Source organism: Apium graveolens, unplaced genomic scaffold (genome assembly GCF_009905375.1).
Source record: "Apium graveolens cultivar Ventura unplaced genomic scaffold, ASM990537v1 ctg5573, whole genome shotgun sequence".
In the NCBI taxonomy this organism is placed as follows: Eukaryota; Viridiplantae; Streptophyta; class Magnoliopsida; order Apiales; family Apiaceae; genus Apium; species Apium graveolens.
In genome coordinates this window covers 52,546-78,136 of record NW_027419010.1, presented here as the reverse complement: position 1 = coordinate 78,136, position 25,591 = coordinate 52,546, and the positions used below count along the sequence as shown (strand labels likewise).

The 25,591-nt window shown below is 35.0% G+C and overlaps 3 protein-coding genes across 3 annotated transcripts; all 3 read right to left on the bottom strand.

Moving 5' to 3' along the window:
* Positions 1–8,700: 8,700 nt before the first annotated feature.
* Positions 8,701–9,432, bottom strand: LOC141702707 (uncharacterized). The gene has a single exon (XM_074506333.1). It carries the CDS (start codon positions 9,430–9,432, stop codon positions 8,701–8,703), a length of 732 nt encoding a protein of 243 aa, XP_074362434.1.
* A 3,382-nt stretch (positions 9,433–12,814) lies between these two features.
* LOC141702709 (pentatricopeptide repeat-containing protein At5g66520-like) lies at positions 12,815–15,144 on the bottom strand. Its single transcript, XM_074506335.1, has one exon. The coding sequence runs from the start codon at positions 15,106–15,108 to the stop codon at positions 13,093–13,095; it is 2,016 nt and encodes a 671-aa protein (XP_074362436.1). The 5' UTR covers positions 15,109–15,144; the 3' UTR covers positions 12,815–13,092.
* Positions 15,145–15,444: 300 nt separating this feature from the next.
* On the bottom strand, positions 15,445–25,221 carry LOC141702708 (putative high mobility group B protein 11). Its single transcript, XM_074506334.1, has 6 exons — positions 24,943–25,221; positions 19,469–19,544; positions 17,284–17,467; positions 16,968–17,093; positions 16,330–16,607; positions 15,445–16,157 (listed from the first exon to the last, which is right to left on the bottom strand). The coding sequence occupies exons 1-6, from the start codon at positions 25,077–25,079 to the stop codon at positions 15,837–15,839; spliced, it is 1,122 nt and encodes a 373-aa protein (XP_074362435.1). The 5' UTR covers positions 25,080–25,221; the 3' UTR covers positions 15,445–15,836.
* Between the last annotated feature and the right edge of the window lie 370 nt (positions 25,222–25,591).

Here is a 25,591-nt window from a genome sequence, read left to right as displayed (position 1 = left end):
CACTTTCCATTTCTACAATTCTTGCAAGGGCACAACATTTCATCGCCTACTAGAACAATTTGGGAATTGCATTTTCTAGAAAATCCTTTATCCCCTTAATGTAAGGTGTACTGTATTTTGGAAGGGTTATCCAGTGACTGAGATCATCGTCCATCACTACAAAAATCAGGACAATATTATTATATTCCGAAAATAAAACAACATAGTCATGAAACCATACACCCATATTGGTTATACGTTCTAATAACACAACGCAGTAGTGAAGCCCTAAGCAGACCGAGGTTATATTTTATGTTCACCTTTTCATTGGTTGTACGTACTAATAATGACACAACCGTGAAACCCTAAACCCATATTAGATATACGTACTAATAACAACGCATAAGTGAAATCCTAAACCCATATTATAGATTATACGTATTAATAACAACACAGCATAACAACGCAGCACTGAAATCGTAAATCCATATTAGATTATATGTATCGAATCCAGGTTATATGGCCATTAATGTACATGTGCATACACCCATTTTTGTATTATCCCACTCCTCCTACCTACCGAACTGTGACAGTTGATGTTGTTTAACAAAAATGTAAATACTCGTAAAGGGTTGAAACTCTCAGGAATAAAGGTCAATTTAACATAAATATAAATACTTGTAAATAATTGCATTATAGAGACAACATATATCTACTTACACAATCAATTATATCCACTTGACTACGATGATTTACAAGTAAGTTATAACTAAAGCCTAACATGAAAATCAACCGGATAAAAAGCAAATATCGAGAAACAAATTTAATACAAAAATCACACTTACAGATCTACATAAATAAAAACCCCAATTCCAATTAAACATACACAAAAACATGCATATAACATACATTATAAAATACACAAAAACACGCATGTAACAAATTGGAAAAGAAACTAACAGAAATAGAGGGAGAGATATATATATATACACACAAAATCAGAGAGAGAGATGTAGTACCTTAATGTTGAACCGCAAGCTGATTTGACCCTAGCTCGAAATCCAATTAGAAACCCCCAATTAGAAACCCTAGCTCAAATATGTGACCCGCTTCTCCAAAATGTGACCAGCTTCTCCAAAATGTTACCCCCAATTAGAAACCCTAGCTCGAGACCAAATAGCGAATGGGAGAGAGAGAGTGAGAGAACGAGGGAGAATAAGGGAGAATGAAATTAGAGGGAGATAAGTTAATTTGTCTAAAATTTTACCGCTTCTCCAAAAATTTTGAGCCCGCATGATTGTAAGCCTGGCTAATTTCATCTATTTTTTTAATAAATTTTAAGTTTTAATTGTCTTTAAATTTTTTATTGATAAAAAATTAACAATTATTAATTAATACAGTTTATAAAATTTTTATAAAAAATATTTTATCAATATTAACTAATATTATTATTTTTGCTTAATTATATTATAAAAATTGATTAATTTTCATGTCAAATAATTATATATATTTAATTGTTTGTAAAATATGCTACTTTTTTATCCATTAACACCCTATTGTAACAAAAATTCCTACATGTTACTCGTATGTAACACTATGAAGCTATAGTAACATGTTATAAAGTCTATGGTAACATCAAAAATACTACGTTGCGGTAGGCTAAGATGAGCATAGCTTAGGTAACATAATTTTGTAACATGCATGATTAAACCATTGTGATAAGCCATCTATGGTATAGTGTATATTTCATGTTTCCTTGCTTAAGAAGTATAATCCAGATATGCGTCATGTACTAAAATTTGAACCAGTAGAAATTCAGCAAGATCTGTCGTATATAGAATAGCCAGTGCAGATTCTAGATCGCAAATAAGCGCATAGAATTAAGATAATGCCATTATAGTGAGAGTCTTGTAGAGAAATGCTATGGTTCAAGAATCAATTTGGAAAGTTGAAAGTGAAATGCTTGAAAAGTATCCCCATTTATTTACTTAAAATGATATTTTGGGGACATAATCATTTTAAGGGGGAAGGATGTAATAATCAGGAATTTTGTGTATTATATTATGTGAATAATATATATATATATATATATGAGTGTGTGTGTATGTATGTGAATTTGTGCAATTATATGCATTAGTAAAGAAATATTTAAATATAATTTATTCCAGTTTGACGAGTCACTACATGACTTAAGATATGAAAGGTGATTAATAATCGAGTTGAAATACCAGTCGGGCCGTCAGCTGAGATGCGACCCGTAAAAGCTGGTTAGACAGAAAGTGGAATTGAAAATATGATTGGAAAAAGAATTAAGAGGAGTATGTAAAAAATATATGACTCTGTATTATTACTTGAATTATTGGTTGTTTGGTAAATGCGAAAAGTAATTATAAATAAAGTATTAATGAGAAAATTTGCAGACATGAAATTTAACTGGTTGAGATATATGAAAACATGTTATTTTACCCTTGCTTGATTGATGGTGTGAATATAGGATCTTTAAATATTTTTAAATAATTTATTATGTGAAAAATAAGGTTTATTTAATCCTTTAAATATTTTTCTAAAATCATGAGAGTAAGTGTAAATTATGAAATTTGTTTTATTATCTCTGGAACAATCCTAGAGACTTATTAAAAATAATAGTTGGATTTATTTTAAAGTTCTGGTATTTTAAAATAATTTTTGTGGAATTATTTTTATTATAATGTGCTATCTTGCGAAATTCGCAAAAAATAAATCGTTCGCTCAAATATTATTTTAAAAATATCGGGGTATAGGTAATTTCATAATCTTTATTTTGAGACCAGATTTCATATTTAAAAATTTATTTTCCTATTTATTAATTATTTTCAAACAAATTTCAGCATCATTTAAAGATGGAAAAAGGTAAAAGAAATAGGATTGACAAATTACAATTTTGCCCCTCGCTTCATCACTTAAAAACTCAGCAGCCCCCCTCTTTTATTTCTCCTCCCCCGTCTCTTCTCTCTCGAGCTCACTTTTTCATTCTCTCACTCTCTATCTCTCATACACCTACTAATCCTACTTGGCTTTCAAAGATTTCATGATCAAAACTAATATATTTCAATACTTTATCACTATACTACTTGCATGCAGGTTTTTATTAAAATTTTACAAAACCCTCTTTTTGAATGTTTCCAAGAAAATTATAATTGCTTGAGGTATGTTCACAAGGATATAAGATATAATGGTTGTGATAGAAATATGAGGTTATGGAGATCCAGAACTCAGAGAGAGAGCCGTACATGGGCACCCTCGAGTTCGACCACCATCGGCCATGACCAAATGGGAGCCGGCTAGTTTGTTAAAGCTTGTATTTGGTTTAGATATAAATGGATATATAACTTGAAGTGTATGTTGCTTGTTTGGTGTCTGTTTGAGTTCTTAGATTTCGAATCAAATTTTATGATTAAAATATTGAATATAATGATTATCGGATTGAGCATGATGTTGATTGCTTGTTAGTTGAATAAGTGTTGATGCATGCCATAAAATCTTGATGCATGATATTACAAATGGATGCATGTTGATCTTCTTGAGTTTTATTCGATTTTAGCATGTTTCGAGCTCGAGTTCTTGGTGTAAAAGGGTGTAAAAGTTAAAGGGAATGATTATTAAATATGGTTAGTGCTTTATGTGTCTTGTCTTGATTAACTAGAGATGGTATAGAAGCTAGAAACATTTTTTATGTTAAAATTTTAAATTTGGTCAAATTAGGGGACCTTTATTGTTCAAATTTTTAAAAAAATGGTGAATAAAAATTATTGTTAAGGATGGTGAGGTTAACACTTTTCTTGGTTAGTTAATAAAAGATGCATGATATCTTGTATAGTTTTAAGAAGATTAAAAGGAACCATGATCGGAATTAGTAGAATTTTTGAGTTGAAATCGTAAGCTTTTTAGCTATATTATCATGAGTTCCAAATTTGGTTAATTCTTATTAAGTACAAAATAATATTTTGAGATTAATATTGTCTTTTATCATTTTTGGATTGTTTAAAATCAATTTAAGAGTTTTTAAGGTAGCAAATTGGACCATGTGCCTTACAGATAAGTTTTAATGACTTTCTGAGTTGATACGACATTGTTTGGTTACTGTTTTGGACATGTATGCCTTAGATTATAAAATCTCAGATTTGGGATAGTGTCTTGATGTGATATTTGACTCATGGTTATCTGATGTGATTTGACAATTGATTATGTGTTGGTGTATACGTGCTTTTATGATAAGGAGTGTTAGTAATTCTACGTTATACTAGTTCGTCACTAGTAGTTATAATGTGTAATGTGTATGAGTAAAAGTATAAATTAGTGATGAATAAAGGTGGCAATGTTCTATTTGACTTCGTGTTATCTGATTATAAGTATAAATGCAAGTCGGTTTGTGAAATGAAAAGGGTAGTTTAGTTAGACGATCAGGGGATCGTCAGTCATGTGACTTACCCCTAATTAGGGCTTGTTCTTGTTTGTAGATTTGGAAAGCGAGGAAGTAAGAACTAGGAAATTAAATGAGGTTCGAGGTGGCAGTAACCCGATTATAATAAAAAAAGGAAAGCATTTGAGACACTTGCTTTCCTTTTTGATTATAAAGATGGTTTAATCGATAATATGACCCCTGATAGTGTAATACCTATGCTTAACCTAATTTTCTTCCTGATACCTATAAACCCTATTGTAACCTAAAATGTTGTTCCATTGTTAACACTTACATTTTGATGATACCTTTACCTTGATGATACTTACACTTAACTAATGACCTTGCACTGAAAATACCTATGTTGATCGATACCCTTGTATAGATTAACCTTGTTTGATAATACCCCGTGTTGTTAATACTTTCATAAATTATCTTATTTAACCCTGGTTTTTTATTATCCATATTACCCTTGTTATACTTACGCACCCTGAAATGAAACTAGGAATGATTTTTGACTTTAGTCTGAATGATTTCAGAGGTTGGTAATCTTTAAAATTCGGAATGTGTTTAAAATTATAAATGGTTTTCCAATATAAAGGCTATCATTAAAATCCTAAAGATTGGAGACATAAGCGGCCATGTAATAGTGGTCCAACTAAGTGTATAGAGCTGGAGATTGACCGGTGAGTTATTGAATCCAGAGATAGACCAGTATATATATATATATAAAGGCCAATATAGCGCATTAGGTACCTTTAATGACCAGATGGAGGTCAGTACAGGTAAACCACCCCTGTTATTTAATTTTGTATTGTTATACACTCCAATCGAAAGTTAGTGAATTTCCTTTATAGAAAAGCTATACTTGTGCAATAACACTGTTTAACCAAGAAACAAAGTGGATTTTCAACTTTTATCCATGAGAGATGGAATGTTTTTAAAAGAAAGATATTTTCAAATGAGTTGTTGAACCTTGTTGGTCATTCTTTTTCATAAGCCTTGGATCAAACACTAAACCTCCTTGAAGCTTATTTAAGATGGTTGAATGGACGTTTAATGCCAAGATTTATAGATACAATTGTTATTGTATTACTTCCTGAGCCCTATTGCTCATTTATTTTTTTAAACTAACCTTGGCAGTTAAGCAAGAATATGGCTTTACTTAGGCATACAATACATAAGAGGGTCTTTAATGGCCCCTTGTAGACTGTTAGGTTTGCTGTTCAAGCGCAGGTAGATGGCATGTGGGAGGATCGCTTTAGTTTTGTTTATGTAAACTTTATAGTTCTAGATACAGATGGGTTATCTGGAAATTCCAAATAGGAATCGTAAACTCTTAAATTTATTAAGTTGGTTATGTAATTTTAAGCTCCTGGTTGGTAGTTGTAATCTTGTTCCATACCTTATCATGCATAGATTATGTTAAGGTCCCAGGGTTAGTTTAATTATATAGAATATGTTATTTAATATGTGTCATGAGCCCTAAATCATGATCCCGTATTTGAGGGTGTAACATAAAGTATTCTAAGTGAAGCTGACTGGATATAGTAGAAGACTTAACAATTGTTATATGGTTTATAATACAAAGGCCTGAGAGCGGAACTAGCTGTCTATGAACCAGATCATTTATACTCAATTATATTGTCATATATTTTAAGTATGAAGACCTGGAAATTTGAAGATTAGAAGACATTGAGATACGGAGAACATCACAGCTTAGGGCTTAACAAGAATTTCTTGGGGGCTTGAAAATAAACTAAGTACAAATGTTTAATGTACCTGGTCTAGTCCTAGATTTTTACTTGAAATAATAGTCGAGTGAAATATTGATTTGACCAAGGAACAAAGTCCAAGGATCGACCAAAGCATGTATGGTCGATTCCAAGACTTGTTTTTGGCTCTATTGTCGAGCCCAAGCAAAAGAGAAGAGTGATGTCGAGTCTGGAAATTCAAAAACACCTCAAATCGAGTCCAACGCTTAAGTTCGCTCTCTTTTCCAATTTCAAAGGAGCTCTAGTAGTACATGTAGATTCCAAGGAGTGCAAGGAAGTGAATTGTCAATTTCTAGCCTCTCATTAATGCACATTATCGAGCTTAAGCCTTTACTAAAGAACACAGTTAAATCCTTGACCTTGGTTATTGAATAAAGTCAAGTCCAAGCTCATGTTCTCTCTCCATGGTCGATTTCTAGCTCACCAATCAACTATATTGTCGAGTCCTAAGGGAAAAAGGAGCATCATGTCGATTCCAAGGACTTCAAGAAGAATTTGAGCCCTACATTGCTATGATCGAGTGTAAGAAGCAAGTTAGTGGACAAGTTACCACCTACTCCTATTCAAATGCATGCACTACATTGTGCCACATTTCCTTAACTTTATAATCAAACAATTAATTCTATATATTCACTATATTATTAAATAAATGAGAAGTTGTTCTCCAACAGTTAACGAGAAGCTCTGCTGAATTTATTTCAAGAGAGAGTTTTGATTCGATTTTATTAATTTTACTAGGAGAAGTGCTGTTAAAATTTCTACTCATTATTAAGACTTACATAACTATACTCATTAGTTATAGAGTTTTGATTCGATAGCTTATTTGATAAGTTCTATTGCTTTTTAGAGTGATAAGAAGGATCCTAGATTTTATAGTTCATTGTATTGATTCTTCTTGTATTTGTTGCTTCGAATTTTTAGAATTCGAAGTTGTAAGCAAACCTCGTGTTTTTTCCTTAATAAAAGAATTGAATCCCGAAGTTTCTTGTTTAGTCATTTGTTTTGATATCCGATATTATACCTTGAAGAAAAATTAAATGACATTCAGCCCCCCGTAATTGAACTTTGGACCTAACAGTTGGAATCTCCTTCTCATTTGTTTGTCACCTGCACTTATAGCTTTTATATCCTTAGGTATTTGGCTCATGCACTGCATGCCCCTCTCAATGATACTAACTGGTTGGACCTCCTCCAGTCCTAGGGCTCCAGTCAACATAAAGGGGGCTTCGTTTCTTGATTCTTTCCACTGCTAGTATCTTGTCCTATTATATTTGGAGAGAAAGAAACACACGGGCTCATGGTAAAGGCTGATTGGGGCCATCTCGATTATTTGACATTATTATTAGAAACGTTAGACCTTGATTGTTGTATAGTTCTAGTTGGATTAATAATCACTTAAATATAGCGTTCTTTTGTAGTTGTGTAGTACACTGATGGGTTGTTTTACCCTCTTTTTGATACTTTCTATTTTCAGTGTTGTCTTAGATTGATCATTGATAGTCTTTTATATGGAATGTTATAGAGGATGGGTCAACCATTTTATATATTTTTCTTTTTTCTAATATATATACAATTTAGCCAAAAAAATTCCCTCAACTTTTACAAATTTAAAGTATATAGATTAATAGATTATTATATAAGTAGCTTTTTAGGACATAAATTTATCATTTGTTTTATGTTTATTGCATAAATTTTGATCCTTAAAAGCTAACAAAGCATAGACAAAATTTCTTACCTCTAGTCAAATCTAAAAATATCATATATCATAATCAATTTAATTGTTGATGTCAGACTCCAGTATACTAATGTGTGAACATTTACATCCCGTTGTGCCCGGTTTTCGACCGAGTATAATCTATGTCCATGATGACATGATGATCTTAAAACTCAATTCAATCATACTTTAGTCTATGAAGCTCCAGGAGTTGCATTGCCCTAATTTCGGTATGGAAATAATCTAGACTCATGATGATTTTTAAGCCAAAATCAATCATATTTAAACTCAAAGAGGCTCATTAGTTTTATGAGGTTCACATAGCCGATGAAGTTGGAGATTTGAGGTTGGTTATAGAATGCAATTAATTAGGAATAATAAGAGCTCCTAAATCATAGGAACATGTCATTTAGCCTCTAAGTTACGTTTTACAAGGATAAATATAATTGGACAAAAGATATGTATCATAATTATGCGATATATATTCATACATACAAGCGGATGTATTCAAATCAATTAGAACTCTACATGAAGCTCACCAAAAGAGTATAGATAAGAACCGACGAAAATACAACCTTTGAATGATGATAAACCACCCAAAATGTAGCTGATCGTGCAAGCAACATAGTTGCAAGCTCCAACCCGTGTATCACGGTGTCATTTTTTTTTGATTCAAAAGGAGAAATTTCATTAACTCAAAATATCACGCTTAATAGACTCCACCACATATGTAGGAGGAGACGTAAAAAGATTATGGCTATTAGCTAAATAAGGAATTATCGCAAACTCGTGAGCTACCCTATTAGCTTGTTTCCGAATAAAATGAATAGAGACCCCGGGCATATCCTGAAGTAACAATCTGCGCCTCCCGAGAACCTCTCCAACCAATTCATTGTCATGTTGTTAATACCTTGAATAGCGAGCAATGAGTTTGTTTTTACCAACACATTTGTATGATGTAGATGACGAGCCTTGATCCAAGAAAGAGCCTCTTTGACACCGATCGCTTCTGCTTCAAACACACTATCCACTGCATGAAAGCTGATATTCTTACCTGTAACAAACGTTCCCTGAGAATCTCTAATGACCAAACCCATCGTGAAAGTAGAAGAACCTGGAAATACCGATGCATCCACATTAATCTTCAGAGCACCTTCCTCCAAAGGCATCCACTTACTACTCTGCTTCTTAAATTGGTGTCGACTAACTTGAACCTCTCTGTTACTTGCGTGTCTTGCTTTCTTCCATTCAGATACACTATTGAAGGCACCATCCATAGATAAAACAGGATTGATTACTCTACCTTCCCAAACCCTCTTGTTTCTCCAGAACCAAACTCCCCAAAGTAACGTACAAATTCTTATTATCACCTCAACCGAGCACATGTCAAGTTTAGATAATAACCAATCTGGAGCACACTTTAACTCCCTCATGTCATAACTGAGATTTACATGACTCCAATATTGAGCATCAAAATTACAATCAAAGAAAGCATGTATCATATTTTCACCATCAATATTACACATAGGACATACATTGGGAAGAATTATACACTTTGTGCTTAATCTTTCACGCACCGAAATATTATTACGACAGAATCTCCGGATAAAGATTTTCATTTTGGGAGGAATAGATAACTTTTAAATTCTACTCCAACCTTTAGTCTGAGGAACATTATATGTACCTTGATTCCTCTCATGCCAGAACCTGTATCCTTCTTTTACACCATAAAAACCATTGCTCGAATGAGCCCAGACTACTCTATCCGGGATATCACGTCAAGGGGTAGTAAACATTCATTTCATTTCATTTGATAAAGTGTATCACGGTGTCATGATCTTGACACTTTTTTTGGTTTTTGATAAAAATTAAACTAAGGTAAGCAAGTAAGAACATAAAGGAAATTGCAGAAGTAAAGATAAAAGGAAAACATTCATTTCATTTCATTTGATAACGTACAATGAAGAAGAAGGTACAATATATATGCATCAATACTCCTCTAGTGACTAAACTATTAGGTTGAGCCAAACTAATAACCCAATTCTAAAATTGACCCAAACATAATATTAAGCCCATCATTGTCAGATAACTCCAATCATGACATACCCCGCTTCTTCAAAATATCGTTGTCCTCGACGATGTAATTTAAAGAAACCTTGTACCTAGTTTCCACCATGACTTGTATATAACTACTCTTTATGTACCATTTTCTTATTACATCAGGTTTCATGTCTTTCTTGGCACATACAACTTCAATATTTGTCGCTAGTACAGAACATATATCTTCATCTGCCTTCATTTTTACAGGAAAGATTTTAAAATGATGAATCATAGTTTCTGGAGTTGAAACCTTGAAGGTTTTAGGGCCTTTCCAGCTAAACATTTTGTCTTCAGCTTTTTCAAACTTTAACACCTTCACCATGTCCACCTGTTTTGAAACCATGTTTTCATTTTTCGGTTCAAAATTGGTTACATCAAATGACATAAAATTCTTACTATAAAACCTTCGTGGTAATTCAACCAGGAGCTGTAAGATAAAATGAACCAAAGACTTCCTTATATATAAATCAAAATAATACCATCTACCTTTTCCATTCCCCTTGATTTCATGTATCTTCACATAACTCATATATGTTTGATGGTCCCCTTCTATTTTAATACACTTCAAGGGTACTCTGATCATTTCATAAAGGCGACAAATTGATTCAAGAGATGTAGCTTCACTTGTCCAAGAAAGTATTGAATACTCAGCTTCTTGTACAATATCTTCAATCATAGATTCCTTGTTCAAAGTTTCCCCATAAAACTTGACTAATGCAATGTCTTCTTTTGCATCCAATAAGGTAAAAATTGGATCTGACATCTTTCTGAAAATAAGTGCAGTGCACTCAAATTTACAGCTTCTCAAGTACATATTAACCAGTGTTAATTTGATAAAGTTATTCATTTCAAAACCAACATTGATTACAAATTTCGGTATCCCATCATGTATCCATATTTATGTTAGCAACCTGTAACTATTTATAACACTAACCATATTGAAATAAATTATATCTCTTGCCATTTCATTGAACAACTCCCAAGCTACTGATCTTCTTGCAATTTCACATAATCTTGCAAACAGAGACTTGAAGGAAACTGAATTTTTTTCTCAACATCTTTTTAAAACTCTCAACTGCGAAATCGACCAAGAGACCATACTTTGGCGAATAAGCAAGAATTTCTTGATCCAACTTACACAAATCCATTATCCAAGCAACCATATCCTTAGCAGGCAATTCAATAATTTTCATTACTCTTTACACCATCCTTTTATATCCCCGATACAAATACGGTTCAACAATTTGAAATTTATCTTTGATCTGCTCGGGAGCACGATTGCTGACCTGATGCACATTACCTTCCCTGTCAAGATAAGTTAAAGCATTACACTTGTCAACTGGATCAAAAGGAAGGAAGTACACTTCCAGAATTCCAACACGTGCCTCCTTTGGTTCAGCCAACATCCCAACTATGGAAGTATCTGTGGGATCCTGGTTTTCCATGCGTGAGGCTCGAGCCGCTATAAGAACAACATTATCTGCAATCATCACAATCCAAAGAACAGAACCTTTCTCCATAACTAACTCAAAAACTTCACGAGCTTCATTAACACAACCCGACTTAGCAAGCCCACTAATCAGAGTTCTCATTGATACAAAATCTCGCTTAACAATCGTATTAAAAACCCTCCTAGTTTTCTTCAAACAACAAAAACTCGCATACATATGAATCAAATTATTCAGAAAAAATTTATTCATTTCATTATCCTTCCCCGTACAATGCTTATCATGTTTGTCTTCATGAAGCTTGTAACACAAACTTACAGGAAAAACATTACCTGCTTTGATTACATTCTTATAAGTAAGAAGGATTTTCCTACTTAGCAAAAAAAAAAAAGAAGGATTTTCCAAGAACCTTACCATATTCATTCTCGTGAAGTTTAGACATTAGAATAATGTCATACCTGGTAAAATGATACACAAAATCACTATATATATTTTTTTCACTTGACTTTACAGCAAAAATAATAGAATCAATCTGAGGACTCGCATCAAACACTTTAGGGGCATATTTAGTAGCTTCTAAGACTTGAAACTGTTTCAAATCCTCGCTATTATCATCAACTACTTTCTCAACTCTACACAAATCATCCAGACTATCAAGAGTAGAAACATGAGTAGCCATATTAGAAGATTGATTTACCTTACTTGAGGACATCTCCTTAACTGGATTTGAAAAATTAGCAAGGCTCTTCTGCATTTTCTCAACTGTTTTAATGATTTGAATACGTTTGTCCTCCCACTGCTCATTTGCTTCACTTTTCACAGAATTATGAAATTGAGCACCACTATCACAAGCTTCGGAAGTTTCTTCAAACACATCATGTAGAATGGGCAGATCAGAAACCCTCTTCTTCTCCTCGATTATCATCCCGATTTGAGTGAGTTTTACATCTGATCTTGCTATCGAATTTGTGTAGAAAACACTTGGTAGTATCAGAAGTCAGCTTTGAAGATGACGTGGTAATAGAAGGTGTTTTGAGAGAAGTGTAAAAATTATACGGTGGTTCTGGAGGTGGTTGGATATAGTGGTAAACATGAGGATGGGATGGTGGTGGTTGAAGTGGGTGGTAGATATACGGAGTTGTTGGAGGTGATGTGTACGGATGATAGAAATTAGGGTATTGAAATGGATTTGAAGGATACAGAGTGAAAGGAAAATCAACGGAAACATTGACGGCCACGTCTGAGAATTCGCCAGCTCTGATACCATTTGTCATGATCTTGACACTTTTTTTGGTTTTTGATAAAAATTAAATTTTGGTGAGCAAGTAAGAACATAAGGGAAATGGCAGAAAAGTAAAGATAAAAGGTAAACATTCATTTCATTTCATTTGATAACGTACAATGAAGAAGAAGGTACAACATATATGCATCAACACTCCTCTGGTGACTAAATTATTGGACCGAGTCAAACTAATAACCCAATTCTAAAATTGACCCAAACATAATATTAGGCCCATTATTATCACGTAACTCCAATCCTGACACACGGAAGTCCAGCTGGGATCCTCTGGGCGGTTGAGAATCACGAGATTATAGGCATATCTACAACAACTTTGTGGGGGGGGGGTGTTGGGTCAATTACCAGAAATCATTACATGAACATTTCCCATTCTTAAAGTGGTGAAATCGAGAACGATCCCTCACAACTATCTCCCTATCATAAACATGTGAAATGAGCTTTGTCACATAATGGCAGTCCTCACAAACTCTCAGATTTTTCATTACACGAATCACAGCCCCAGGCGTGGCATTGATGAGACCATAAGCTATGGCAAGTCTTTCGCTATGGTGCCATACTGCATTCTCTTTATCTGCCTCGTCAATGTCAAATAATACTTGACTTGTGTTGGCCAAGTATCCTTGGCTCTGCAGCCTCTTAATAATCTTTTCCAGCATAGAATATATTTCCTCAGATTGAGGGTGTGTGGAATCTCCTACTTTAAATTCATGACAAGTTCCTTCCAAATCAATTTTACTGCTACCACCATTTGTTTTCACTCCTCTTTCCTTCATCAACTTTCTCACCCTTGAAGCATCTTCCCATCTTCCAGCCTTGGCATAGATGTTTGATAACAGTGTGTAGCGTCCGCCATTGCGTGGCTCCAACTCCAGTAAAATGTCTCCTACTTTTTCTCCTAATTCGAGATTTCCATGCTTCCAACATGCTCCTAATAAGGCTCCCAAAATAGCACCATTAGGTTCCATTGGCATGGAGCCTATAAGTTTCTCTGCTTCAAAAAATAACCCGGCTCTTCCTAAGAGGTCCACTGCACAACCGTAATGCTCCTCTCTGGGTTCAACACCGTAAACATCCTTCATATTATTCAAATACCACATCCCTTCATCCACTAACCCTCCATGCGCACAAGCATTCAAAATGTTAAGAAATGTGATTTCATCCGGTTTCAACATTTCTTTCTTCATCTTCTCAAAAAGACCAACAGCATCTCTTGCCCGGCCATGGATAGCCAACCCCCCAATCATGGCATTCCAAGAAAACACTTCCTTCACTTTCATTTTTTCAAAAACCTCCCATGCCATGTCCAGTCGCCCACATTTAGCATACATATCGACGAAAGAAGTTCCTAAAACTGCACTAATGGGAACTTTATTCTTCTTCACGTACCCATGAATCCATCTACCTTGATCAAGTGCTCCAACGTTACCACAGGCAGAAACCACACTGGACAAAACAAATTTTCTTGGCCTAATTTTTGCCTTCTGCATTATATTAAAAATTTCTATCCCCTCCTTATAATAACCCCCTTGATTATAACCATCAATCATAGCACTCCAAGATACATCATCCTTGACAGGCATCCTATCAAAGAATTCCCTAGCGTCCACAATCATACCACACCGCGCAAAACCACTGATCATTGCATTCCAAGAACTAACATTCTTATATTCAAATGCCTCAAATAGCAATTTAGCATCCTCAACTTTTCCGAATTTCATGTACCCATCAATCATAGCATTGAAACAAATAACATCCGAGTCGCCATTCGTATAAAGAATATTCTTAGCTTCCTTCAAACACTTAAAAGAAGAGTACATCTGAATCCCAGAACTCTTTATATATCCATCACCCATAAGTCCATTTTTGACCACACGGCCATGAATTTGAGTCCCTTCTTTACTAGCTCCTGCAATCAAACAAGCCTTAAACAATGGAGGGTATGTGTATTTATTGGCCCTTGAATCCATAACCACCATCTCATGGTAAAAAGAGAGAGCCAACTCAGGCTCATTGTTATCTAAGCACCCTTTAATAATAGCATTCCAAACAAAAACATTTGGCTCAGCAACTTGTTGAAGAACCTCTATGGAAGTGCTGAAAGTGCCATAATGAGGTATTGCATAGGATGTTATTAAAGAACCAGCTACAAAGTGGTCCTGAACATGGTGTGTTTTTAGTATCAAAGCATGAACTTGCTTTAAGTTTCGAAGTGAATTGGTGCATGCTGTGGCTAAAAGGTGCAAGAAGTATTTTTTCTGGGAGAGATTGTTTAAATTAGAAGGTGAGTTGGTACTTTGTGGGAGGTGTTTGTCTGTAAGATGATAAGGGAGCTCAGTTGTGGTTGTGGTGCTCATATCTTCTGATAGTCATTCACTGTACTGCTGGATGAATATAGGTAATTAACAAGTTGGTGAAGAGATAAAATGTGAGTACAAAATAAAAATTGATAGACCCACCCATTTAAAAGCTCCATCAATTTTATGCTATCCTTTTGTCAGACTAGATTGTTCTGCACATTTTTTAAAATAAATAATTATTTCATTTTTCTTTAAAATATGTATACCACAAGCTCTTCATGCAGGTTTCAATAAGTCTTGCACTACTTGGCCTCGGGAATGAGCAATCTGTTCTTTCTTTAACAATAAGGAGAACTGATATTTGTCACTTCGTTCAAGTAATTGTGCAAAAAGATGATTGCCAAAAATTACAGAGACAAGGCTCGCTTGCACGCCTTGTTTTTACAGGGAAGTTAAGATACACCAAGGCGGGATATTAGAGTACTGGACAACAAAAAATCGTTTTGCTTAGCAATCGTTAGATTTCAATCTTTACCATCAGGCTAAAACCTAATCATCTGATAACAATGTTAAATGGAACAGCATGCTTTTCCTTCAGCAAACTAATCCGCGAAAACATTTAAACAACTTACAGGTTTCGAATAGAAAGCTGCTGGTTACATGTCATGTACAAATTTACAAAAGTTTATACTATATTAGGAGGAATGGCACACTCTAACTAGAGAACTTTTTAAATTACCACTCCATGGGAGCCTACAGGGCAAAACAATTCTTACTTGACTACCTCAAGTGTACCCATCCCAGTTGAGCTGAAACTCTGGATCAGTTGATGTAGATTTCTGCATAATTTCGGCAGCTAACTCTTCATTTGTAACAACATTATCACCCGCATCAGGTGGCAAAGTTACATGGTATGCATCATCTGGTAAAGTTACGTGGTAGTCCCCGTCAGTTGGCAAAGAAGGTTTCGCAAAATCAACCACAGCATCTGAATTTGTAGTAGTTGACAGATTTTGATTTTCTATGATCTGATCATATACAATCTTGAACTCAGCCATCTCTCGGGTATATCTTTCCTTGTCTCTTCTACTTGCCTCAATGTATGGCTGTGATACAACAGTATAAAACACACGGTGTTAAATTGGATTAACAATCTCCTGGAAAGAGATATTAATCTTCATGTGACTGGTTTATCCTGGATATAGCATACTTGTGCAGCAATGATGATTTTCGTGAAGTGTTTGGATCTAATAAGCATGATCGAGCACAGAAGTATACCTCTCGAGCGCTGTCAGAGAGATTCCTCCATGCTTCATTTGCCATGTCTCTGTATTGGCCAGCTGAGTCCTCCCCATGTAGTATCTTTAATCTTTCACATTCCATCTTAAGAAAGATCATGTATCCTGTTCTAAGCCCCATGGGAGCATCTGAGTGTTTTTTCATTTCCTTCAAGTATGACTTCTTCGTTTCCTTGCCTTTTGTTGGCGTTTTTAAGACTAGACCTGTCTCTTCTGATAGCACTTGCAATAGGGGGTTCCTCTCCATCGACTTAACCTCTGCTTTAATTTCAATACACTGTTAAAATTGCTGCAATGTTCAATAGACTCATACATTGGAAACATCTGGGCAGCAGCCATATGGGTTTCAACTATAAGTAATGATCAAATGACATCTCCTAATAGAGTAAAAAGGCGCATGTATTTTCTAATGATACATGGGCCTTCATGAATATTTTCTAAATTACCACTACGCTCACAAGTTTGGAACACAACTACATACACCACAATAAGAGTATAACAAGGTTGCAGTCTCTTGCCAAGGGTAACATATTCCATACCTATAATTTACTATATGCATTGAGACTTTAGCTAACAATGATATAAACTTAACTAATGTACCAGAAAACAATAACAAACCTGTAGGCAACTGGACAGGACTATGCACGGAAACCCTTTTATCTACCAGGCCACAATCATTACTCTCATTATGTTTCCGCTTCTTTGTCGAGCCGCCTGGTTTTTTGCCGGTAGAAACAGATTGACCTGCAAATATATGGCAATGAAAAGTCGCAACTACTTCAGTTTACACCAAAGATGTTTTTTGAAGATTGATATGTGAAGGACACATGCATTTGAAGACAACTCTCAAACAGTAAAATAGATATTAAATATCCGTTGTCCATGTAGCATTTGAAAGCATTTACAGAGAGCCACTGTAAATGCTTCACCAAACCTATTAGAGCAGCTTTCAACAGTTGAGCTTCCTTTACTTTAGAAGGGGAACGGTAGTAGTACGTTTGCTCAAACTGATAAAAGAGATTCGTATAAAGCATTTGAATTTGAGTTGGTGGTACTAAAACACTGCTTTCTGCATTTAAGGAAGATGCTACTTCATCCCATCGCCCGTCTTTGGTAACCTAAAAGAGTGCAAGTGGATGACTATCAAATTAAGAAGATGTTCTTATCCATCAGCCAAGACAACAAAAAATAGAAAATACAACACAAAATTTTAGGAACACAGTAGGGAAAACATGTAACATGTTAAAGAAAAGAACTGCCACCCTCCCTAGGGGAGGATTCAGGTGATTTCATGACCGGAGCCGGTTAATTTTTTTTTTATCACAGATATCAGATACTAATATATATAAATGAATGTTATTAAATACTAACTGCAAATTTACAAAAAAACTGAATTCAAATATTTTATAAAATCCAAGAGAAAACATAACTTTTGTTTTATACACTCCTGGAAAGGATACTATATTCAAATATATAGTGTATCAGATGAGTAACTATAAATTAGAAGAGTAAGGGGTGGCCAACTAATGAAATTGGGGAAGAACCTAGTTCATTTTAAACTGTATAATAAAGTAAGATGGTGAAAGTTGGGGTGTAGGCTGGACCAAGGCTACCCATAGTCATGTTATAGGTCTGCCCCCACCCATCCCCTTGCTTGTGGCCACGACAAAGAAGATCTAGAAAAGAGACGAATAAAAAAAGGTTTAAATGTTTTGCAAAAAATCAAGGAATGTCTAATTTACAATTATGTTAACAGGATCTGGGTGTGAGAGTTGAAGAGAGGTACGACTCCGGGGTTGGATTCTCATTTTGAAAATATTAGATGGTCGGATTTAAAAATCCAAAATTGGACATGGGTTGTGGGCAGTGTTCTAAAAATCGGTCTAGGCGGCGCCTAGGCGCTAGGCGGTGGTAAAACGCCCCGACTCGGACCTAGGCGGTGATTTAGGCGTTTTTTCAAAAAATCGGGTCAAAATCGGGATTAGGCGGGCTAGGCGGTCAAAAATCGGTCCTAGGCGGTCTAGGCGGAAAATAATTAAAAAAATTTTTTTTTACGTTTTTATAAATTTAATTCATTAATTTCATAATTTCACACAATATTATGTCAATTTCTAATATAAAGTATTGGTAAGAAGTAACAAGTAATCTAATATCTTTATTTTTTAACTTAAAATATAAAAATAACATATTATAATTAATTTAAAAGTGTGAATTAAAATATAGTTAATATTGTAAACTCAATAATTAGTACATAACGCATGTCAAATGTGTAGATATTGTTTAATACCATTCTAATTTCTTTTTCCAAACAAATATATGACATATTGATCATTATATAATTATAAAAATTAAAAATATAATTTATATTCTTCCGATTAATGTTCCGATTAATCGGTCTGATTAATCTCCGACTTGCCGATTAATCCCTCGAAGGTACCCTCACTGCCCTGGCAAGCCTAGCGATTTCGATTTCTGGAACACTGGTTGTGGGGGACTGAGCACACCAGTTTGCCACAGAGAGTTTTGTATAACCTTTATTTCTAAAATTAGTGAAATTGCCGATACATGTGGTGTACATAATCAAATCACATCATAAGAGTTACAATGTTCGTTCTCTGACGATCAAACTCCTAACGATATTCACATGAATGCCTTAAATTGCATTTTAAAGTAGACTGCTAAAGCGTCAAGCGCCTGATTGTGACATGAAGGATCAAACTCAGATGCCACGTCAGGCATGACACTGAAAATTGAAGAGTCCAGGGTTAGCCAACATAAAGTTTGTTTTATTTTTTGAGTATTCAAATTTTTTTTCATATGCTGTTGGTACAATTCTCATGAAAAGAGAACATAAAGGGGGAGTATGTTCATCTCCAAATGTAGAGCTAACTCTATACAGAAGCACTAGTAAACTTGCTTCTAGTGGAGTACGCTAAAAACTAACGTTTCTTATATCCATAAATGGACTCTTTATTGATTAAAGTAGGTAAACAGAGTAAATAATCAATTAGCAAGACCTTGGATATTAAAGAAAAATCACAAATAAATTGATGAACAGGCTTCATTAAGGAAACAAAAAAGGCAAGGAAAGTTATGTAATATAAAAAGATCAGTCATACCTGACAATATCCCCCTCTATCAATCACGTCTTTATAAAAACGGTACAGGTCAACTTTCGTCTCCCGGAAATTGAAACTGCAGACAAAAAGTATACTTTCTAAATAAACGAATTTGAATTAGTATACTGTACATATAATAAAACAATTGTATGCTATATATGCACGTAGAACGACCAAATACTTCACACGATGACACATAACATCTCCTCATTATTTTCCATCTCAATGTAGTTTGCTTGAAACACAGAACACACAGCAAAGAAAATAGCAGGATGGAATTAATGTATATATCTTTGTCCAGTCTGCGATAAGTTACAGCTTTCATCTTTATTCTTACCTAAAAGGGATCAACCCCGTCTAAGTGGAGTTTCATGTTAATTTGTGCCGACACAAAGTAAGACTAAACCAAATAAAATGAGTGTGAGAAAACAAAGGAAATTTTATCTAACTGCCTATGAACTATGTACAAGTAAACTTCCATGTTTCTCCAACATGCTCAGGAACAAAATAAAACAACCATAAACACGTGTCAGTGTAGGATATTAAAAAGTTATAGACTAGTGTATAAGAGAAAACATGATCATGAAATGCTTGAATCATTTTATTGATAAAGATAGGCTTATTTATACTGCATAACAGCAGCATTATTGCAGAAAATTATGCTCAACTAATACATTAAAAACAGCAAACAATCAGCAGAATATTCATGGTCCTTAATTATAGCATAATTGATTTTGACTCCTGATTTTCAGCTTCAAGAGTCATATCAATTAACACTCCTCCTTGACTCTGGAGCTGCAAACACCAAGCTTATGCCTCAAGAATTCATATCTACTTTTTGAAAGAGCCTTTGTGAGAATGTCAGCAGTCTGATTTTCTGAACTGCAGTGAATCAGTTGCACTTCCCCTTCACTCTGGACTTCTCTTAAGAAATAAAACTTAATTTTGAAATGTTTTGTCTTGTCATGAAATACTGGCTTATCAGCAATTGAAATTGCAGATTGGTTGTCCACAAATATAATTGTGCCTTCTTGTTGATTCATGTGTAAGTCCATCATGAGTTTCCTTAACCATAAGGCCTGATTTGCAGCAGCAACAGCGGCTATAAACTCTGCTTCAGCTGTGGATTGAGCAGTTATTTCTTGCTTTTTTGAACTCCAAGAGAACATTCCAGAACCAAAGCTAAAACAATAACCTAATGTGCTTTTCATATCATCTTCACATCCAGCTAAGTCGCTATCAGCATAACCATGGAGTCTAAAATTCTCAACTTTGCTAAACTTTACTCCATAATCAATTGTACCTTTAACATATCGTAAAATTCTTTTTCCTGCTTGAAAATGAATTTCACTAGCACAATGCATATATCTTGAGAGAATACTTACAGCATTCATAATATCTGGTCTAGTTATCGTCAGATACATCAAGCATCCAATTAAACTTCTGTAAAGTCCTTCATCAGTTTTAGGAGCACCATCTTTTTCACAAAACTTTTCTTTGTTATTCATTGGGGTTGTAGTAGGCTTGCATTCATCCATGTTAAACTTTTTGAGAATTTCCTTGGCGTATTTCTTTTGACATATGAAAATCTCATTAGTATTTTGCTGCACTTCCATGCCAAGAAAAAAAGTCATTTTTCCGAGATCTGTCATCTCGAACGCAGCCTTCATTTCTTCTTTAAAGTTGTCAATCTGCTTCAAATTGCTGCCTGTTACAAGTAAATCATCAACGTATAACGATACAACAAGAATTTCAAAATCTGATTTCTTGACATAAAGTGTGGCTTCACTTAGACTCTTAACAAAGCCCAAGCTTAACAAATGAGTGTCAATTCTGCTGTACCATGTCCTTGGTGCTTGTCTACAGCCGTATAAAGCTTTTATCAGTCGATATACCTTGTCCTCTTGTCCTTTACAAACAAACCCTTCTGGTTGCTCGACGAAAATTTCTTCCTCTAACACACCATTCAAAAACGCTGATTTGACGTCCATTTGGTGTACTGTCCAACCCTTTTGTGCAGCGAGAGCTAACAACATTCTTATAGTTTCCATCCTCGCAACCGGAGCAAATGTTTCTGAAAAATCCACCCCATAAATCTGAGCATACCCCTTAACAACAAGTCTTGCCTTGTACTTGTTTATAGAACCATCAGGATTGAACTTGGTTCTATAAACCCACTTGACGCCTATAGCTTTCTTGTGTTTAGGCCTATCCACCAATTCCCATGTCTGATTTTTTTCAATCATTTTCAGCTCCTCCTTCATTGCATCTATCCACTTCTGATCAGTTGCAGCTGCTTCGTACCCTGCAGGTTCCATCAAGGCAACATTGCATTTTTGATAAATTTCTGAAAGTAGCCTGGTACCTTTAACAGGTTCATCATCCACATTTTCGTTTTCTTCTTGAATCTCAACCTGCTTTTCATTTTCCCACTTCCAGCTTTCTGACTCAAGAAAATAAACATCTCTGCTGGTGACAATTTTGTTGCTTTGTGGTTGGTAGATCCTGTAGGCATTTGAGGTGTAACCCACAAATATTCCAACATCTGATTTCTTGTCCAATTTGTCTCTTTTAACTTGAGGAATATGAGAGAAACATAAGCAACCAAATGTTTTCAAATTAAGCAACTTGGGTTTGAATTTATACCATACTTCAAACGGAGTCATCTTACTCAAAGCTTTTGTTGGCAGTCTGTTTAGTAAAAAAACCGCTGTATTCGCAGCCTCAGCCCAAAATTTCTTTGGCAATCCTTTGTCGTGAAGTAAACACCTTGCCATCTCCATAATTGTCCGATTTTTTCTTTCCACGACTCCGTTCTGTTGAGGAGTGTAAGGTGCTGTCAACTGATGCTCAATGCCTGCATCTCTACAAAACTTGTTAAATTTTTCAGAGGTATATTCAGTACCATTATCGGATCTAATCATTATAATTTTGCTGCTAGTTTGAGTCTCAACCCAAGCTTTGAAAGTAGCAAAGATATCGGCAACTTCAGATTTTTGTTTCATGAAATAAATCCAACACATTCTCGAGTAATCATCTATAAATGCAATATAGTACTTACTACCATTTAATGATGGTGTACTCATTGGTCCTGCCACATCTGTGTGTATCAATTGCAGCTTCTCTGTGGCCCTCCAAGCACTATTTTGCTGAAAAGGAAGTCTACTTTGCTTTCCATACTGACATGCAACACATTTAGGTGGTTCCTCTCCTAGTGCAGGCAATCCTCTCGCCATATTGTTCTTTTCCATAAAGAGTATAGCTGCATGATGAAAGTGCCCCAATCTTTTGTGCCATAACATTGTGTTATCCTCTTTGTGTACAAAAGCCTCCTCTTCATGTACATCAGTCTGTTCTAGTTTTGTCAAATCCAAGGCGAAAGTTTTCCCTTTCATTTGAGCTTTGAATATATCTACACCTTTTGCATCTTTAATAACGCATTGATTGTCATCAAATAACACCTTGTAACCTTTTTCTGTCAACTGAGAAACACTTAAGAGGTTTTGATCAATATCAGGAACATACAAGACATCAGAAATTAATTTCAAACCTGTATTACATTGAATTTCAACAGTTCCTTTGCCTTTTACTGCAATATATGCTCCATTCCCAACTCTGACCTTAGAAACAATAGCCTCGTTAAGATCTTTAAAGAGTTCCCGATCATATGTCATGTGGTTTGTACAACCACTATCTATAAGCCATCTTTTTGTGGAATTATGAGCAGAAAAACATGATGCTACAAACAACTGCTCTTCATCCTGATATTGATTTTCAGCAGTCTTAGCTTCCACTTGCTGTGACTTACAAATCTTTTCCATGTGTCCCAGCTGACCGCATTTGTGGCATTTTACATCTGGTCTCCACCAACATCTGGTTGGAGGATGATTAGTTTTTTTGCAGTAAGAGCAAGGTGGAAAAACTTGAGCGTTGTTATTTTGATTGCTTTCAATGCTTGCAAAACCACCAGGTTTGTTCTTATTCTGCCAGTTTCTGTTTTTACCACCATCTTTGCTGAATGATTTGGCTTGATAAGCACCTTCCACAGTTCCTTCTTGCCTCATGAGTCTCCTTTGTTCTTGTGCTTTTAATGCATTCAGCAACTCAGCCAACGTAATGGTTGATAGATCTTTAGAGTTTTCCAATGCTGAAATCGTAACCTCAAACTTCTCGGGAAGTGTGACAAGTATCTTTTGAACAATTCTAGAGTCTGGAAAATCAGTACCAAGGAGTTTAACTTTGTTAGCAATTCCAAGAAGTCTATCAGAATATACCTTGATTGTTTCTGATTCTCTCATTCTTTGCATCTCAAATTCTCTGACCAGATTCAGCACTTGCATTCCTTTAATTCTTTCATCTCCTTCGTATTCGCTTTTGAGAAAATTCCAGATTTCAAATGAGGTCTTCATTGTCATAATCCTTGTGAATATATCTGATGAGACAGCAGAAAACAAAACAGCCCTTGCCTTTGATTTTTTTGTCTTCCTTTCCTTATGATGCTTCATCTGAGCCATGGTTGGATTATTAGCTAAAGCAGGAAGTTCATAATCCTCTTCAACCGGTTCCCATAGATCATTTGCCTCCAGATATGCTTCCATTCTAGCTGCCCAAATATGATAGTTTTCACCATCAAACGTAGGTGGTGTAATGCTGTTAAAGTGCTCAGAATCCATCAGGTTTATTTTTGTGTGTATGTGTTTGAGGGCTGGTCTTTAATCTCACAGGTCCCTTGAGATTAAAGCTCTGATACCACAATGTAGGATATTAAAAAGTTATAGACTAGTGTATAAGAGAAAACATGATCATGAAATGCTTGAATCATTTTATTGATAAAGATAGGCTTATTTATACTGCATAACAGCAGCATTATTGCAGAAAATTATGCTCAACTAATACATTAAAAACAGCAAACAATCAGCAGAATATTCATGGTCCTTAATTATAGCATAATTGATTTTGACTCCTGATTTTCAGCTTCAAGAGTCATATCAATTAACAGTCAGATTAAAAAAACACAAGGCCAAAAAAATAAATAATAACATTGACCAATTTTCCCTAAAGCTAGATATGTTTCCATTATTTTTCAGGTATTCTCTCTCAGCGTCATTACAAACCCCAAATGAAATGAACTAATATCTGAAGCATTCATTTTATTACTAACGGGTCATTCTCGTTAATATGTGATAATGATATTTGAAATATGTACAATAATCTCAAGCTCATTCTCGTTAACCATATAAATCACATTATCCAAACCGAACGGCACCAGAAGGGGAAAAGATGGTTACATCTAAAAAATGATATTTACAAACAAACTAGCATTAAAAATAATTATGAGATCTTTCATCTAAAACCATAAATCATAAAGGAAAAATCCATATTAAAACTTGTCTTGCATGCCCTTGTTTAGTTAGACTCAAGACACATTACATGAATAAAGCGCACACACAAATGTGGAGATTGTACGTACTCACATTAGACTGAGGCCAGAGGTTTCATAGAACCTGGTAAGTTTATCATAAAAATCATCTTCAGGAGAACAAGGCTTACTGGGACCCACAACCGGAGCCGGAACTGGAAATGCATTGGTATTTGTGTCCGGTGTCTGCATTTTCGTTCTCTGTTCCTCGATTTCTGTTGTGTAGTCTTTGTTGTTAGGAGGAGTCGTGTGTTTGTTTTTGGACTCTCAGAAACTCACTGTTTGTGTGAGAGAGAGGAGAGAGAGAACTACATTCAAGGAGGGTTTGTTTCCACTTTATCGTTAGTTGTGCTGTTTGAGTGTTTCGCCTATCACCATATTCTGCCACGCATTTTTGTGGGCCACATGTTCCATTTTTTGTACTTCCACGTGGACAGATCTGCATCGTTTGTGGAACGTGATGGCCTCAAATTTATAAAATATTAATTAATGTTAGAAATATATTATTATAATTATATAATAGATATGTGAGAAAGAGAGAGATTAAGAAGAGAATATTGTATTCATTCAAGTGTGTCTATTACAAGATTAAATTTGAGTCATATTTATAGGTTCACTGGAACATAGGTAGAGAAATCCAAAGGCCAAATACATGAATATAGGTAGAGAAATCCAAAGGCCAAATACATGAACTTGAAAAGCCA

What these genes read in the sequence shown, in the direction of transcription:
- LOC141702707 (XM_074506333.1), bottom strand. Translation starts at nt 9,432, where the DNA reads ATGTGTAATATTGATGGTGAAAATATGATACATGCTTTCTTTGATTGT.
- LOC141702709 (XM_074506335.1), bottom strand. Translation starts at nt 15,108, where the DNA reads ATGAGCACCACAACCACAACTGAGCTCCCTTATCATCTTACAGACAAA.
- LOC141702708 (XM_074506334.1), bottom strand. Translation starts at nt 25,079, where the DNA reads ATGCAGACACCGGACACAAATACCAATGCATTTCCAGTTCCGGCTCCG. An exon ending in ACCTCTGGCCTCAGTCTAAT is followed by an intron (nt 19,545 to 24,942) that starts GTGAGTACGTAC and finishes TTTTGTCTGCAG; the next exon opens with TTTCAATTTCCGGGAGACGA. An exon ending in TCCTGTCCAGTTGCCTACAG is followed by an intron (nt 16,608 to 16,967) that starts GTTTGTTATTGT and finishes AAATTAAAGCAG; the next exon opens with AGGTTAAGTCGATGGAGAGG.